General features: G+C 36.5%; 1 protein-coding gene across 1 annotated transcript in view; it reads right to left on the bottom strand.

Moving 5' to 3' along the window:
• The window catches only part of osbpl10a (oxysterol binding protein-like 10a), an 85,517-nt gene that overhangs the window by 21,673 nt on the left and 43,979 nt on the right, over positions 1-19,865 (bottom strand). Inside the window, exons 6-7 of the mRNA XM_032580279.1 lie at positions 16,192-16,426; positions 7,372-7,502 (exon numbers count right to left, since the gene is read on the bottom strand). Of these exons, the coding sequence (XP_032436170.1) occupies positions 7,372-7,502; positions 16,192-16,426 (366 nt within the window). The remainder of the gene's footprint in view (positions 1-7,371; positions 7,503-16,191; positions 16,427-19,865) is intronic.

Raw genomic sequence — 19,865 nt, 5'->3', positions numbered from 1 at the left:
CCCAGAGACAGAATACAAAGTAGCCTTGAGTGTAAAATGGCACAATCTGACTTGATTGAGCTGGATAAACTTTAGAAAAATGTATGATTTTTTTCTTTAGTTTTTCATTATATTGGATTTTAACAGAAAAACAGTTTCTGTAGAAATATGTCTGTTACCTCCACGTATTTGCACCCTTATGCATTTTTTTATAATCACACCTAAATTTGCCTCATTATCAAACTTTTTTTTTATTAAAAACATGTATAGTACAGATATATTTTAAAATTATGATTTTATTTATCTATTGAAAAAAAAAAACTATCCAGATCAGCCTGACTCAATCTGAAAAAATTTCACTTTTAAAGCAACAACTGCCATCAAATATTTACGACAACTGGAGTACGTTTTACGTGCTGCAGGAAATTTTGTCCCACTCTGCGATGCAGAATTGTTTCAATTCAATGATTGGCTGGTTTGCAGGACTTAACAACCACTTTATAGTCTGATCCCAGCATCCATATCGCAAGAGTTCAAAACAGTAAAATAACCAGCACAAGTTTAAAAAAATGCCTGAAAGTGAAACACGCTTACAAACTCTGAAGTTGGTTTTGAATGTGGATAAGACAAAAGCAATGATTTTTTCACTCTCTAGAAAACTACCAGAAATCCCTCTTTTGCTTACAACTGCTGCAGGTGCACAAATTGAGTCTGTCAGTAATTATAAATATCTTGGCTTTATTCTAGATAAAGAGCTTTCTTTCAAAAATCACATAGCAAATTTGTTACAAACATTGAAAATGAAGATTGGGTTTTATTACCGAAATGGATCTTGTTTCTCTCTCAAAGCTAGAAGTAAATTGGTAGCAGCAACATTCCTGCCACTCCTGAATTATGGAGATGTTTTATATATGAAAGCTTCGACCAAATGCCTTCAATCATTGAATCCTGTGTATCATTGTGCTTTAAGGTTTGCAACCAGTAGCAGACGTCTTACACATCATTGTGAGTTGTATGCAAAAGCTGAATGGCCTCCTTTAAGCGTACGGAGGAACAATCACCTGATGATCCTGATTTATGAATCTCTAGTCGGCTTGGCTCCAGCACACTTAAGCTCTCTCTTACATAGATCTGTTATTTCCCATCCTTTACGCTCCAATTAAATTTTTCTTTTGCATGTCCCACGTGTTCCAACTGAAAAGGGGAAGCAGGCATTCAGTGTGATGCTGCTACAGCCTGGAATCAGCTCCAGTCTGAACTCAAGATGTCAGAACTGATTTCATTGGATTTATTTCGAGCGGTTCTTAAAAACAGGCAACAAGATTCTATTAAACAGTGTCACTGCTCTTAAATTGTTTTATACTTGTGTATATGTATTAATTAGTTTTATTTTGTAGCCAGGTTGCTGTGTATTGCAGACTTCTGCCCAGGTCCCTCTTGAAAATGAGATCTAGATCTCAACGGGGTTTACCTGGTTAAATAAAGGAAAAATAAAAAAGAACAAAGTAAGTTTGCAGTGACTAACATTTCTGCCTTCATTATAATAGAAATGTTTAACATTTTTGTGCAGTGCAATGATTAAAACATTAACTTTTTTCAGTGTTAATGTGACTAGAAGGGAAAAAGATCATGGGGAAAAGTGTTTGATTTAAGGCTAAACAAAGGAAGGACTAAAGACCAAAGTGACTCATGAATGCAACAATCAGATGTTGAACTTCTAGTTTGATGTCGCTAAAAAAGTATCTAAAAATATCGCTATGCACTACAATTTAAGTTTTTACTAGTCTTTTATCTTATTTACTGAAACATGAAGTGGAAATAGACAAAACAAAAAGGCAGGGATTACTTTGCTGCCCCCTGCTGGTGACAAAAATTTTTAGAAATTCATCAGGGTATTCTAAAATATTTTGAGTTTCTCTCTTCTGTCAGGTTACATTACACGTTAGCTATGTTTCATGTTAGCTCCTGCTGGATGTTGTAACTCTAATCTATCCTGATATTGTCTTTTTTCCATTTAATCCCACCTTAAACTGTAAACTTTAGGGTAGATTTTTAATCAAATGAAAGGTGTGCAGTCAGTTTATCAATGTCAAAGAAGGTGACTGAGAATGTTTATATGTGCTGCACTGAATCAGCTCATAACTATGGAAAGACAGCCTGAATATATTGTAAGTAAATGCACTGGTGCTGTTGCTCATGCATAGAGCCAACGAATTTCTGCAAGGGGCAGCAATTTTCTCTCCATTTTCTCCACAGTCACGCAGCAGCCCTGATCTCCCTTTCCGCTGGCTGCATACTTAGACTGAATATGAAAAGCCACAGCAGTGCTACATAATTCAAACAGGAAACCTTCATTATTCTGAGGTAATGCACTTCAGGCCTTGATGCTGTGGCTGCTCATTAGATTAGAGGTTAAACACTTTACTGACAGACAGGGAAGATTGTTACACTATGAGCAGACAAGGGAATTATGCAAGAAATTTCATAGGAATTCAACAATTACATGTTTAATTGTATTGTTTGTAGTTATAGCATTCATAAAACGCTCAGAAAATTCTGGTTTTTATTTCATCTGCATTATTTTTCATAACCACAAGATGGCAAACTTACTTCTCCATGTTTGTGCAGCAAACTTTAAATAAATCACTCCAGAACTCTGGACTTTGCTCGTTTTTATCGAGCCATCATCTTAATGAATTAAGTTGCAGCTGAAGAAAGTTTGCTCTCATCTCTCCTTTCTGTCCCCGTCACACAGGACTAAACTTCAAATAACTCACACTGGACATCAGCTACTCATATGGATGATGGCTAAAAGAAAAAATCCCACTTTGAAAGTTAAACATCCGTGTCAAGGTGGAGTAATGTCTGCAATGCATGTCACTCATCTCAGGGTCATTTTTCCTGACAGTAATGAAGTCAGATATTACAGAGCCATGACTTAAATTTAGTTACAGTTATGGTAAAAAAAAAAAAAATAGAGAATACATTCACCTTCAGCGCTATGACTTTATGTATTAATAACAAAAACAATCTGAACTTTACCAGGATCTAAGACTTAAACTTTATCTACACTTGACACAAATAGTATTTCCTCCGTCACAGAAGGAAAATCAGAATATTATCAAAAATTTTAATAACCTTTAAAAACCTAATTTGTAGCGCAATTTCAGAAAACTTCAATGGGAATAAATGTGGGTGAACTGCGATTAAGACAAGTCTTAGATAGTTAATGCAAATTTTACAAGTAACCCTTTAATCATTCACTCATAAATCTATTAGATTGTTTTAGAAAATATGTAAAAGCACATAATGTCTGAAACCCGATTAATCAAATACTCATTCTTTAAGTCTACAGATGAATCCAGCCACATGAACTGTTCTTTTATCTCTTGTTTTGTCTCAGACGTCAACAGAAATTGATCACAAAATGAAGATAATGTTGCTCCATTTTTGATCGCTGTGGGTTCAGATTATCTGTTTTCAGCAGTAAAGCAGATTTCCATCCCACAGTAAGGATTAAATGTTCCTCCGTCTCTTATCTAATTTATTTTGCAGTTAGACTGAAATGAGTGTCAGCACATCTGACAACAGCATTCGTCAGGCTTTTGACAATTAATGAACGAAGCGTAACGTTTGACCAAGGGGACGTTCAGAGCAACCTAGCAGCAAAATGCTGACTTGTCGGCCATAAATCTCTCTCTCACGACAAGAAAAAAAGTTAAATATCTTTCTTTATGGGAATTTTCCTCCAGGATTAATGAAGTGTAGTCATGCATTGAATATACTTTATGTAGGATGTTATACAGTGTCATGAAAAACCATTTGTCCTTTGGGAAGTTTACACACTTTTAATGTTTCAGATTATCAAACCATACAGAAAAAGGCAATCGGAGTAAATGCAAACTGTATTTATCAGATGTTCTCGTTTATTCAAGAAGAAAAGGCTGTCCAGGACAACCTGTCACTGTGTGGAAAAACCTTGGCAGCAACAGCTGGGATCCAGACTTTAACTAGACCACTACATATTTTTGAGCCATGAACTCAAAGGTGCATTTTAGATTATTGTCCTACTGAAAACCCAAGTAGAATCTGAGGGTTGGAAAATCTAACAAACCACTGCTAGTAAGATTTTCTATTTCTGAAATGATGCGTTAATTTGATGTTTAACGTAACATTTCAGTCCACAGAATATTTTCCTCAAAGTTTTATTAGAGTCATTTTGTTTCTCAGTTCTTCACTTCAGGACATAACGGGTTGGTCATCAAACAGGTTCTATTTAAGGGATTCCTTGACTTTGCAGATCAGGCAGAAATCAGTCATGAATGCAGCTTATTAAATTGAACCAAAGAATGTGGTTAGTCACAAGAAATTCATGATTTAACAAGGGAGGCAATTATATTTTCACACCAGGCCGGGAGGACCAGGTTGGCTTGAAAAGCTTTTTATTCTTCAATTAAATAATCACATAGACATTAATCTATTAAATGTGATTTCTGCACCAATTAGGGTTTATAGCTGAAATGAGACGGCGATTTCTGTTATGCTAAACCACAATTAATTTGCCACTCAGAACAGGTGGTTGTTGTCCAATTAGGAGCAACAATAGACCAGGTTCTGGTCGGCATTCATTAATGTTCTGTTTGAGTGCTTGAAGTCTGAAAAATGCTGATGGCCAGTGGCTCTTAGTCAAGTGTCTGTAAGAGTCATCTCGTTTATTTCAGTGACTTGAATTGTCACATCTAATTCTTGTTACAAATGTTGTTTTTGCAACATTTGTAAATAAACCTGATTATAAAAGAACCTTTAATGATAAAAACATCACAAAAAAGTAAAAACATCAATTAAATCAGGGCTTCACTATAACTAAGACTTTTTTTTAAATATAATTTTAAAACCACTATGATTTAAATTTAAAACCTGTATCATGACAGTAAAGTAATAGTGCCAAGACTTTTTGTACTGTACAGAATAAATGTAGCATCGTATGAGTTAGCACCAGACGTGAGCCACTGGTAAAGACAAATGTCGTCTCGCAAACTGGTTATAATTTACACTTATCAAACATTTGCTACATAGCAAAGGTATATTATCAGCTATAATTAGTAATAGCCTCAAACAAAATGAAGATGCCTGCATGGGACTCAAAGATTTACCTGAAAAAATTAACTACATGGAGTATGAGCTTAAATATTCCTACTACCACAAAATTTAAGACCTGTGATCAACCTATTTAAGGCCAACTTACATTTTTTAATGGATTTAAGACATTTTAATGCTTTAATTTTAGATACATGGATTTAAGACTTTTAAAGGACATCCTGCAAATTAAAGTCAAATTACAGAGACAATATTAAATTATTAAAAAGACTAAATGAATTCACATTGAAACTGTAAATCACAACAGGATTTACAGAGGACAATAGGAGTCAGTGTATTAACGAAAGCATGATCAGGCATAAATGTGTAAAACCGTCTTTTACAGATGTTACTTTAGTATGTGGCTGGTCATGAAGCAAAAGGAGGACATCAAGCTTTCAACAGCTGTCACTGTGTTCTGATTGTGACCCAGGGTGGTCCAGACTGTGACAGTCCATTTCTGCAGCAGACGGTGAGGGAGGAACGTGTGAGGACCTCCTGGGATCAGCGCAGTCCCACCTCTCTACTGCCTGACCCACTTCTCTGACAGCAGCTCTGCTAAAACTTCCACAGCAGATGATTGCTTCTCTCACTGGGCATCAACCATAAACACAAGAGATGGAAAGAAATCCTTTCCTCCTTAACACTGTCAGATTTGTTCAACTGGAACATTTTAAATCTTAAAAGTTGTTTTTATGTTATAATTTCTATAGGAAAACCTGATGGTTCTTAAAAAGCTAAAGACTCCGGCTTCGTAAACTTAAATAGCCTTCCTGTATAAATCTGGACATGACAAAACATTAAATGCAAGCAACAACTTTAAAGGTGACCTATCATGCTTCCTTGAACAGGTTAGAATATGTCTATCCGCTATACAAAACATGTTCATTACATTTATGCACAAAATCTTTCTTAGATAATTGAGATCCTTTCAGAATCCAAACAAACTGCTGCTGGTCACGCCTCTCCCAATTCAACTTATACTCGCACATGAAAATGTGCGAGTATAAGTTAACAAACAGATAAACAACTATTACATCTTTGAAAAGTAGAACTGGAGCCTCGTGCACAGCCAACAAGGCAGCAAGTGGTATCTGAATGGTAAATCAACAACAAAACACTTCTCTTTTCCAGCAGCCATTGTACAGCGAATACAGCGGTAAAGCCAGCTGGTCCAAATATGATGGACCTCTGCTTAGGTTGCTAGGTAACGAGGCTGGGTCTGGCTGGCGTTGCTAGGTTACAGCACATTTCATCTGTCGACAGTGACTCAATATTCAGGAAGTTTTTGAAGCAACTCGTTTTCCAGACACCAAAAAGCATTTACTTACTGCCAAAAAACAGCTGGGTGGTTTTTTAAGAGCTTGGACTGTTTTTAGAAACAGAACATAAGAACATTGAAAATGTGACTTTTGCATAATGTGTTAAAGTCCGTCTTCTTTTATGTTTTTGAACAGCCAGGAACAGAAGAACAAAAAATAATAATAATAGCTTCTCATTTTAGTCTGGGAAGTAAGTAAATCCAAATGTTTTTTTGCATGTAATGTTCAATTAAATAAAAATGTAAATAAACAATGATTTCTAGCTGGTATGGATAAATAAATAGACCCTACACTCAATGCAATGAAGCACATTCAGTATGGAGCCAGTTGAAAGACTTCAAGCTAACCAATAGCTTAGCTTCAAGGAACAACCACACACTGTTTTATCACTGGGGATGAAGCTGATACATACGTCCTAACCTTTGCTATAAGAAAACTTCACAAGAGCTCCCAGTTGATTTTTGATGGATTGATGGATGGATGGATGGATGGATGGATGGATGGATGGATGGATGGATGGATGGATGGATGGATGGATGGATGGATGGATGGATGGATGGATGGATGCATGGATGGATGGATGGATAAGATGTGATGAATAATGGATGAAGTGTGCAGAGGAAGACCTGACCCTAATAAACAATAAACACAAATTTTAGATTCTGATGCAGAAACTGATCTGCTGTGTTTCATATCTCCAACTACACAAGTAAACTTTAACAGGCCAAAATAGCACAATAACGACATTCATAAAATCCTGCATGAGATTTTTTTTCCCCAATTTAGATTTCAAAACCGACCGAAAACTGATTTCCTTTAACAACTGTTTTCACAGAAGGTAATATGGCAGCAGTTTTAGACAAGACGTGCCACACCAAGATGACAGACTAAATCCAGAGGTGAGAAAGTGAAAGTGGAACATCGTGACTCTCACCTCAGCACCAGGGGACAGACTCCTTTTCCTGAGGGCCGGGGAGCGCTCGGCTGATTGCAGAGGAGTCAGACCTCCGTTCTTCAGCTGCTCGCCTGAGGGAGACTTTGGTACAGTCCACACAGGAACACCATCTGCATCAAAAAAATAAAAAGAAATAAAGAAAGAAAAACCCGGAAAAGCAGCATCAGACCCTGTTGTTGAGCTACTGAATCACAAAAGCAGGACAAAAATTCACGGCTGGTTTTGCACTGAAGGAATCATAAGAGAGAACGGAGAAAACGCATATCGCTATCTTCCATTTGCATCTGACATTCAGGATTAAAAGGTGTGGGGTGACTGATGGAGCTCAGACACCAGGAAATTATGTGCAAAATTGTTTCATTTTTGATATTAGACTGACTTGGTGGCATATCCACTATGACTGTCGAGTCATACCTGTTACTATGACTCGATAGAACGACTACAAATTTGACTTCAGTCCAGCAATAATGAAACAGTGCCTTGCAAAAGTACATCTTTTGAACTCTTTCACGTTACAACCAAAACCAAAAACTTTATGGATAATTGATGCATGAAGATGAAGCAAAGAGAGAAAGGACATGATTTTTCATTTGGTTTACAAAGAATAATCTAAAACAATGCAGTATGCATAATGTAGGCCTGTCACAACAACACATTTTGCTGGACGACTAATTGTCCCAGTAATTATTGCAATAAACAATTATTTTGAGACCATTTTAAAGTAACATAATGGTAACGGGATAGTAATGCTAGGCCACCTTATTAAAGATCAATAAACTTTAATTTGTATATTTAATACTGGAACTGGAAGATATAAAATACAACAAAAGTAACAAAGAAATAAAACCACACACAACCAAAATTAGAAATAAAATGGATTATAATGTCTCTAAACAAAACTGCTCATCCAAATGGAAATTATAGAGCTCATTTTAATTCATCACATGATTAACCGATTAATTGCAACAGGTTTATGTGTACGTATATCTCGCTCCTATTACTTTGACATTGCCAAATAAATTCTAATCCAATAAACTCCCTTTAGATGTCAAGTAACTATTGAACAGAGTCCAACTGTTTGCAATTTAATTTCACTGTAAATTCAGCTGTTCAGAGGTTTCTTAGATTAAAAACATCTGTAAACAGTTAGCATCATGAAGAGCAAGAAACCCTGCAGACAGATCAAAAATAAACACAAAAGAAGAAGAAGAAGAAATGATAAAATATCCTCGCAGAGCTCTGTTCATGACATCGTCTGAAAATGGAACAAGGGTGGCTCACCTACAAACCTACATGTCTGGCATGTGTTTCCAGACAAGGAGAATAATCAAAAGAAGAGAGGATGTATGGAGGTAAACACAGCATTCATAAGAGCCTTTTTATGTGCTACAATGGCCTAGTCAAAGTCCATATCCAAAACAAATTGAGAATCTGGGGCAGGACTTGAAAATGTTGCTGATCGGAACTGCTTTCCATCTAATCTGACTGAGTTTGAGCTGATTTGTGAAGAATGAGCAAAACTTTCAGTTCTTATGAGTAAAGCAAAGTAGCATTGACTCAGTTGAATTAAAAATAAATGCACACCACATTTTTCAGATATTTTTTGTAAATACAGAAGTATTGCTTCCAACATAAAATGTAAAAAAGTTATTTTGCAAGGCTTTGTCATTCATTCTTGAGGTAACGTGTGACTAGAACTGGAACAAAATGTGAGAATATTTCAGAGTAAATGACGCCTTTATGTTGGGAATTATGTCAGGATCCTTCTGGAAAAATCTGAAGCGAAAGTCTGAGATGAAAAGGCAGCGGTTTGGTAATCATGTTGGAAAAGCTTACAAGTAAGGAAAAGGCTTCATTGAACGTCTCTAGAAGCAGCAGAGCACAGCAGGCACAGCAGAATGTATTCGCTCTGAAGCAAATAGGATTGTAAAAAATGTGGTGACCTTTTAAATGTCATGGCATGGAAACAAAGAAGCTTGTATAAACACTATTAATAAAAAGCAACAATGTAAACCCAAACATGAAGTCTGTTAAAAAAGAAAAACAGAAACAATGAGGCTATGCAAAACACAAAAGATAATTTTCCTTATGTGTTTAAGATATTTGCTGTTTTGTTGCACATTTATTTTTTTAACACTGCTATCTTTTCAAGATGATTTTTCCTACCTTCATGTGTCACACACATGCTGGTTTTCATCTACTTTGGGCCGGTTGCACCACAGCAGCATCGTCTGTCTGACGCATCTTGAATTTCAGAAATAAGTGCTTGTTGTGTGTTGTAAACACACGGTGCACATGCTCAAAAAGCATGTTTGTTCTGTTGAAGGACTCCCCAATGTTGTCAATATGGTAAATTTAAATGACATTTTCTCTGTGGTTCTGCATCAGCAGAGCAGTTCTGGCACCATATAGTAGCTCTCTGTATTGATGATGCACTATTTGCTTTATTGTTTGGTAGAATAAAGCCAATTTTGAAGGAAATGCAAGAGATTATGATTCTTTTTATTCTCCTGATATATTTGTTCATTTGTGGTTGGAATAACCTTGGACACAAGGTTCAGAAATCTGGCACTAAAGTAAAACAAAATGGAAAAAAAATTGTTTACTAAGATGATTAAAATAAGAGCCTATTGGTTTACAAACTTACAAGCTACTTCATTAGCTACGTTTTATAGCTCTTTTTAGGATTTCGAAGCACTTTTTCGCTCCAAAATGGCCTCAATTATTCATAAACACTTTTCAAAGATTTTAGCATCCCACACCTACTGCATACTGAGCTTTCAGCTCCACTGGACTGAGATCTGGAGAATAAGAATACAGCCAAGAGGGTCTAAAATTGCACCAAAAATTATTCCCCATTTTACTTTATATTCCCCACCTATAAAGATGAACAAAAAGTCTCAATTTTAAAGATGTTTTTTTTTTTTATTGCATGTAATGAACTCTCCCTGTGAATGCTGAAATATGGGTTTAAAAATTAATCCTTACACTCAAATCACTGGAGGTTAAAAGTTGACTCTTTTGTGAACATAAAGGCAGATGTTAAAACTTTAATTCGTAGTTATGAAACATATTGGTGTAATCCGTGTAATTATTTTATTTTGTTCTGTTTCGTTGCATTTTGTTTGGATTTGCTGGATAATCTGACAGGCTGATCGGATATCGTTAATGTTGTTAGATTCTGGGATGAGGATTGTGTTTAAGTGAGTTCAGTGACATATTAGTGTAACAAGGAGAAAAGTCAGGAGTTTTAGTATTGGAGTGAAAAAATGGGTAAATTTAGTGACAAAGGTTAGATTACAGACATACTGCTGCATAATTCGTATCTAGCTATTGTAGCGCGAACCTAAAACTCTCATCTAAATTCATTTGACTTGGTTAAAACAATTATTTAGTGTCTTCTGCATGAAACAGAATCCACAATGATCCATTTAAGATACTTCAATCCACATTTGACTTAAATATAATCTAAATACTTCTCATTTTAAAGCTTTGTGGCCACATCACAGGATTTCTTTTATTTAAAAGCCCTTCTCATGTCCACATCATTCACTTAAATGGTGTGAAAGGTGAACTGCGGTTCCCTCTCCTGATATCCGTCAGTGGAAACCAAGTGGTGTTGACACGCCGGTCAGCCTGCGTCTGTCAGCTGAACTGAAAAGTGTGAAGAAGCTCCTGATAGTGATTCTGCTGTCATGTCAAAGTAAGGCGCTAACAGAAAGCTGTGCAGGAAGGCGAGTGAAAAGTTAAAGAGTTCAAGATGTCATTTATATTTATTCTTTTTTTATTTAAAAAAAAGGTTATTTGTGATATTTGAAGCTTTAAAGACGTCGATAGTTAATAGAAGATGTTTGAAATTAGCTTTTATGACAGACTTTTAGGTACAGGTCTAGTGAGAGGTTTATATTTGACAATTATGGGCATGAATGTGAAATTAATTTTGAGATACTTTTAGGGTGAAATATTATTTTAGAAGCAAATTGGACACAAGAGTTTGTATTTATTGTGTATTTTCTGTTGTTGCTCAACTGATCGCCATCAGCTGGCTACCAGATGAGCTACAACCATTTTTTTTCCTAACAAACATTAGCAATGCACAGAAAAAAGTAAGCTTACAATTAAATTAAACAAAACTATAGGTTCTCAGGGCTGAAATATAACAAATTTGCTAATTTCAGCCTATTTGTCTTCCAATAACGCAAAGATAATAGGAAACATCAATTTTCTAATAACACACCTTGAAATGTTGTCAGCTGCCACAATAATAAACTGAATTGAAATCAATTGCAATAATTACTTTTAGTTGAATAATTCAATCAAACTTAGTAATAAATGTATACTTTGTTTGGTCTTCCACATTACATCTGCTTAATACAAATGTAAAAAAAAAAAACATATACAGCTCTGGAAAACATTAAGAGACCACATAAAATGATTAGTTTCTCTGATTTTACTTTTTATAGATATGTGTTTGAGTAAAATAAACATTGTTCTTTTATTCTATGAACTACTGACAACATGTCTCTGATATTCCAAGCAAAAATTTTGTATTTGCAGAAAATGAGAAATGGTCAAAATAAGGAAAAAGATGTAGAGCTTTCAGACATCAAAAAATGCCAAGAAAACAAGAAATATTAATTTAGAAACAACAATACTAATGTTTTAACTCAGGAAGAGTTCAGAAATCAATATTTGGTTTTAATGGGGTTCAGTGCAGTGAACTCTTCCTTATTCTAGATCTGTATGTTCAGCTATTCCCCTTCTCTTTATCTGTGCAAGCTTTAAAATACACAGTAGCTTAAATATAATATGGCAGTATAACATTACGTGCTTATGTGTAGTAGGTCTCAAATGTAACAACACAAAATGCCTCACCAGTGGTTACTTTATCAGATTTAACACATTCTGACAGCATTAAAGTGACAAGAGCATCTTTTTCTCGACCTGAAGGGTCAGTGATGTTTATCTGCCTTATTGCATTTTGCCAACATGTTCAACAACAGTTTTATGCTACATTCACTTAACATGAATGATCAGGGATCATACGCATTTTTAATCTTCTCCTGCACTCAGGTTTCTATATTTAGACAGACTTTATAGAACATCCTGGATCTTTGAGTATAAAATATTAGCCTTTAGCTGGTTAAATGGTAATTGGAGCTCATTATCTGTAGGCTTCCCAAATCATCAAAACAAATGAAGCTGAAATACGTTTCTGATTTTCCGATACTCTTCTCAAATCTTTTTTGAGAAAGATATATATATAACTGTTGGACTTGTAAATAAGTCTGCTATACTAGATGCAGATTCTCTGAAGCTGTGGTTCTCATTCCTGGTCCCACCATCCTTCATGTTTTAGACGTGACTCTGCTCCATCTACTTCAGATGATTGCATTTTCTCCTCTGTATGCATTTGAGTGCTGCAGAAGCCGTCAATCACCTTTTTTTTTGTTTTTAAAGTCAAGTGTGAGGCAGCAGGAAAGCGTCTAAAAACATGCAGCAGAGTGTTGAAAACCACTGCTCTGAGAAGAGTTTTGTGAACATTGGTACCATTTTATAAAGAAACAGAACGCAGCAGGGTTTTGTTTGGCATTTAGGTCCAGTTTAAGAACCACAGGTCCGAGAAAAGATTTGCCTAGAGTTGTTTAGACTGTAAACATTGTAGAGACAGACGTTTTTGGATTTATTTCTGAAGTGCGCAATCTGTAAGTCAAAAAACAAAATGCTGACAATATAAAATATTAAAATCAAGTTGTGTTACGATAAATCAAAACTGAAGTCATTTAAATATAATTAAAACAACCCTAATTTACTAAGCATTGAGTTTTATTATATATACTGTATACTGTATATATAAAAGATTTTCTGAAAGAGAATTTTTTAAAAGATTTTCCATACCTAAATTGTACAAAATATATGCATATATACTGTATATGCATTGATTCCTCTCCTGTTAAATGTTTGCTCAGAAACAACTGTGCCATCTAAGTGTTAAAAACCTGTAATATATTAACGAGTCATTGGCAGGAATTCTCTTCAAAAACACAGTTTGTGATTTATAAAACCTTCACTTATGAAAACAAAAACATGCTAAACTTGGTTTTCTCTTAAATTTGCTCAAGTTTTGTCTCATTCTTGTGAGCTTCATGCAGTGTTGCTGGAACGTAGTCAGTTTCCAATTTTTAATCAGTCTAATTGAAATCAGGGATAAAACATCTTGACTGGGACATTTGTAAGTCACCATGAAGCGCCAGAGTTAATTGATGAGCAGGAGCTATCCAATGTTATTGTTGGATAGAGGCATGCAAGTGGACAAAAAGCCTAACAAATCAAACAATGCAATGAAATTGTCATGCACTAAATCTCTCCAATTGTTTTTATCGTCCATTTCTGGCCAGTGATTACGGGTCAGTATATAATCCTGTAACTGCAAAGTTACTTTCCTAGGAAATGATTTTATTAAGAGAAATTCTCCTTTGAGTTTGACAAGTTGCAACAGGGCCAGGTTTGCAAATAAAGTAGATTTCCTTTATGGATTGTCATTTCCTTAAAGGAAATTGCTCTGTGTGCTGGTGGAAGTGGGGGAGGGCGTTGCATCAAGCTCTTTTCAGCATTGGCAGAAGGAAAACCGGAGCGATCCGAAAGAGCTAGAGGGAGCAGCGAAGATCCTCCGCTGCATTACCTTAACATTTGCTCTCTGCTTTTTGACTGGCAGGTTTATTTTTATTGTTTGCAAATTGAGTTCTCTACTCTTTGACTCCAATGGGTTGATTTGCTTGTTGAAGGAGCAACAGGTGATCTGAGGAGCCAACGTGCCAGCCAAACTCAGTGCGACCTCATGCTTGGGAATGCTTTCCTGCGTGAACCATTCGCCTCTCTTGCAACTCCCGCCATCAGCTGCATGAAGTCAGGATGCAGCCCATGCTGGTGAAGCACGCCACCGATAACTCTCAAAATTGAGGATCCTAACAAGGTACTCTTCACTGAGGTGTGGAGGGTACATGCCGAAAATGGGGAGCAGCCGGACCCCCTCGGGACTCATCAGCAAGCCAGCGGAAGGAAGAAAGAGGTTTGTACTTGCGGCCCGGCGGTCCAACTCCACATAACCCCCTGCAGGGCACGGCAACGGCTGGCGCAAAAAGAAGACCAGGAGACAGTGAGGAAGGGCAGATTCAGGGGGGGAACCTTCCCCACCTCCTAAACACAGATGCAAGATTACCTTCTTAAGATCAGAGACAAAGGTGAACAACTTTCTGGTTTGGAGGTTCAAAAAAAAGAATTGCTGCGAAAACTTCACCGTTTACACTTTGGTTGGATAAACATCTTAGATTCAAAACAATTCAATTTGATCCTTAATACGAGTTATGAAAATATCAGTTTTTGACTTATTTGATAAGATAAAACGGTAAATGCTTCATCAAAATATTGCGATTACTTTTCATTCAAACATTTTAAAACATTTTCTTAACCAGAATCCAGTCAAAATTGACAAAAAGTAAATTTTCATCTATGAGCTTACGGTCGGATAACATTAAAGCCAACATTGGCAACTTTCAAACCTTATTCCGAACCATTTTTTAGCTTCTGTCTGCACTAGGAAACTAACCAGTTTAAAAACACCAATTAAACACAAGAAAGTGTTGAAATATCCAGAGATATTGGACATTTTGATGGCTACAAAATGACTGTGGTCAAGGTGTAGTTTGCTAATCAAACATGGGGGGAGACAATAAGTACATCAACCAATAAATTCCAATCTGTGCACCAAATTGTTATTTTTAAAACTCAGAGTTGCTTGTTGTCTGATTGTTTCACACTGGAATTAGAACTTCAATACATAAAAGCCCAAAATGGATATTGCATCAAAACCAATAATCAGTTTATGAAGGTGAACTGCAAAACCATTTCCTCTGAAATTTGAAACTGAAGCATCAAACAAATTTCTTAAGTGTTACTCCAAAGCAATTCAGGAGATCACCATGTGATCAAATCTTTTTTTACTAAAAAAAACCCAAAACATTTATGTGTCTTTTTCTACAGAAACCTGATCACCATAACTGGATTATAAATGTGCATCTTTTCTTGGGGGAAACAGGATTAGTCCACAGCAGCTGATTAACTGGATACTCCATTTTATAGAAGTCCTGCCAGATATTTGTTTTACTTATTATTGCCAAATAGAACCACCCTCAAGCTTCAGATGATTCAAAACATCTTTATTAGACCAGGCACAGAGCGGGTTAGACATGGTGGAGGGCTGACATTTGAGGCACCAGAGTGGATTGTTTTGGCAAAGATTTAATCCTTTAAGGAGATTTAAAAGTGCATAGATTTTTATTTCAAGTATACCCGTTCACAGAAGGCCATTTTTCTCTCCTGACATGCAAGTTGACATGCTTAAAGGGGTTCTGTGAACAACCCTTTCATACACACTCCACTTTCATGCTTGAACTTGGTACCACTTGAAGAATTTTTGGCATTTCAATGGGACTGATGACACTGACGAAACAAAAACCAACAAAACAAGACAAACACAGACAAATCATGACAAACAGAAATGGTACAAAGTGAACATATTCAAACACAAAGGGTGCGACATTCAACAGCATTTACTGCAGATGTTTAAGTTCAGCGTACCCATCAGGCATGGACACGAGCCACAGTCTAGCTGCCCCAACTTGGCTTTGCCGCAGTAGCTGGGCTCAGGTGGTGAAGACTGAAACGATAAGGGGGATGGGGTGGCCGGAGCCGTGGGGGGCTCCAGTAACAGTACCGGAATGGGTCCCGTGGCGGACTCACCAGAGGGGGTTCCCCGGTTACGCTGGGAGGCGTGGGACTGAGGCGGCGCTTGGCTGCTGTGGCTCTGAGTCTGCTGCAGGATGTTCAGGCACTCTCCCAGGCAGCTGAGCGTGGCAGCCGACGTGGCTTTGAGCAGCAGCAGGTCCTGGTCCAAACAGGAGAGCGGGCCTTTGGTGGGCAGAGAGTCAATGGAGTGGACAAGGTTCTTCTGTTGGCCCTCCGCTTGGGACATCACCTGAAATAGAACATAGAATATCTACAATTTATTTACAATCGTCGTTGCTACATTTTCTTGTCTCTTGTAACCATCTTGTCTAAGTAATATAATTTATTGTTGGCTCTTTGGCACGGCATATTGAACCATTTTATTTGTTCCAGTTAAAAGTCTTACAGTACAGTTTTGGAGCAAGTAAAGCCACTGCATGTAGAAGTGAATAACTGGAAATATCCATCTCATGTTCCTTATTTTTCAATGATAAATATATTCATGCAAGCTGTTAGTGCCCATCAAAAGATAGATTGTTCAAAAACACCTAAATTCCTGATGTTTGAATTTACGGCAGAGTTTAAATGTCCAATCTGTTGCCTGATCAGATAACCTTTGACCTCAAACATCCCATCTTCTCAGAGCTCAGCTGTTCCTCTTTCAGTGAACCTTTACACTTTTATTACCTTCCTGAAATTGGTAACCATTAATGTTCCTTTATAGCTCGCCTTTGCAACAGCCACAATGACTCACAACAACCAAGCAGTTTATTTCAAAACAATCTCCAAGATTTCACTGTGCACAGCTTTTCCTGAATGATAAAACCAATTGTGTTTGGCTCGCTTTGTGAATATTTATTCCTTCAGTTGTGGTCCTTTGAGGTCACGTTTTGATTGTTGAAGGCGTTTGCTGACGACAAGAAACAAAACAAAATTAGTTTCGGCTTTAATGCATGTTTTCACTGCTGACTCATGAATTGTAGATGTAATCAGTAGTTGGTCTGGAGTTTCGTTGTGATTAGATGAGTCATCAAATCCTGCGAATAAAAGCAGTTTGAATGTTAAAATACAAAAGAATAAATTTTTTTTTTCTTCATTTGGTTTGGAGGGCTAATGTTAAAGCCAATAATGAATTCCAATCTAAATGGAAATTTTTCTTCACTCAGGACAGAGTGGGTCGTAGCCTCACCAGTAAAGCTGGGAGCTGCTCTGTTTTTTTTACCCCCTGCTACTGTTCATCCGATTTTCATTAAACATACAATAAATACAAAAACGCTTCACATCAGTTTGACTATGATGTTTTAGACAAAATTATCTTTTGTTGTCACATCAGTTGGTGCTATAATGGAACAGCAAGGGGGTGGTCTCATCTTTGACTGGTTGATTGTCTCCCGCAAGCTTTTTCTCACAGTAACGGTCCCTGTATTGTCCTCTGGTGTGTACGTGTGTTAGCTTTGTTCATCAGACTCACTCCTGGAGTCTCACAGCTGCAAGTCACAATCAATGTGCACAGTCTCAAACATTTTTCTGTTCTTTCATATAGAATTGAGCAACGCGACATCATCTCTGAGAAACTTGCGAAACATTACTGAATCTGCTCTCTAGGGCCGTCTTTTGTTTGATTTTTAACAGCTGGTGTGCAGTTTCAAAATATTTCCTGCTTCCACATGAATGTTATGAATGTTTGATTTGTACAGTTCAGTTTCTTTCTGATTACTGAAGCATGCACTTCCAAACTGACAGCTGCAAGAGCCTGCTGTGGGTCTCCCAATGACTTTTAAGGGCAGTGGTGTTCAAAGTTTGCAGTATTTTTTTAAATCTAAGGGACACAGCAATTAGATTAAAAAAAACATAAAATTGGAAAAATACATTTATTCTTATTAAATATGGGGAACCAATATGTAGTTTTATAATTTTTGTTCTTTCGTTTGGTTTATTGTTTTGTTTGTATTTCCTTTTAATTCATGTAAACACTTTGAACTGCCTTGTTGCTGAAAATGTGCTATATAAATAAAATTACCTTACCTTCTAGACATTTTTTATTTTTTATATGATCAATTAAACTAGAATGGAAGACTTTAAAGTAATCTTACAAGTTGTCAAAAAGGAATAAGTAAATCGTTGATCCAAAGACACAAAGCACATAATTTCATCACTCCAGTGCAAAAGTTAAATGTATTCAGATGTAGACACAATGTGGATTATCTGTTCAGTTTGTTGAAAATGAAACAGAATAAAAATGAATTTCAATTAAATGGGTAAAAATAGAACAAAACAGGATTTGTTTTGACATTGTTAGTCAAAATGATGCACAGCAAAAGAAGTTTAGCGCGACCTCTGGACTAACCTTTCTCTCTCTGCCCTTCTTCCTGTTCAGCCACTAATGAATAAAGGCCACTAGAAACACACCAGAAAACTAAAAAAATATTTCCTCTCATCTAAAAAACTGCAGGCAAAGGCTTAAAAACAATGAACAGAGGTCATATTACTCAGAGACAGTCGGCTCATTGGCTTTGGGCGAAATTTAACAAGTCTGGTTGCCTTCCCTGTACAAAAGGCATTTGCTGCTTCACCTCATAACTAAAGATTGACGGAAGAACGCTGAATTGAGATAGTTGCGTCATAAAAAAGAATCTGTGAACGATGAATAATTAAAGACATAAAAAATACCGGTTTAGGTTGTCATGTTGTTCAGAGAGGAAGGTTAAATGTAAAAAAAAAAACTACTAGATACTGAAAGAGACCTAAAAATAGAAAACCTAAGCACATACAATAAAGACATAAATAAATGTCACAGTTTCTTCTTTCAACATCCAACACATCCATAGTGCTAATATTGTGTAGGCAGTGACATCGTCTCCATCTTAGCTGCAGGCAATAAGTCTTCCCCATAAAGAAACGGCTGTGAGACGACGGCGCTAAAAAAAGAACCAAACAAAACTTTTCTGAACAGAAAACTTTCTCCAGAAACAGAGATTTCTCCCAGGGAGAATTATTCCAGTCTGACTCACTTATCCGAGTCTAAATGCATCTCAAAGGGACGGAGACAACACTGCTTCTCGCTCACAGGTAATCAGCTTCTCTCAGGGATAATAAATCTAGGTTGTTTATCAGTTCGGAAATGTTCTGTTCATTAATATTGTATGGCTTCAAACACTTGTTTCCACACACAAACCTCAGGAACGCGTATGATCCTGCATCAGATCACACAGCTGTTCAAGTCCCAGAGAAAAAGAAAGCTTTTCATTAATTTAAAGTACATGTGTGCGAATACTTTCTCTTTTTTTTCCCACTACCTCATTTACTAACATCAGATTTCAATGTTTTCAGGCAGAGATTATCCAAACATTTACATTTTCAAAAAATATTAAAAGATCCTCTTTTCTTAAATTGTCAGTAAACAACCAAAATCTCGAAGTCTGTTCAAGAGCCTGTTGTTGGTTATCAAAGTGCAGTGATGCTGCCATTCCGCATTAAGTTGTTTAAACAAAGCAAACGCTCCGATCTCATTATACATCTCCTACTAACATCAGAAAAAATTCTCTTGTGGTCCCTTTGGAAAAATAATTACTCACCCAATAGAGGAGTGCTTTATTACAGGAAGATTTACTCTAGAATAAAAATACTGAATGTTTTTAAGAGAGGCAAAAATGGAGCGGAAAAAGCGATGCAACAACAAACAAAAAAAA

Source organism: Xiphophorus hellerii, chromosome 13 (genome assembly GCF_003331165.1).
Source record: "Xiphophorus hellerii strain 12219 chromosome 13, Xiphophorus_hellerii-4.1, whole genome shotgun sequence".
NCBI classification, from domain to species: Eukaryota; Metazoa; Chordata; class Actinopteri; order Cyprinodontiformes; family Poeciliidae; genus Xiphophorus; species Xiphophorus hellerii.
This window is presented reverse-complemented; position numbering and strand designations above follow the sequence as displayed.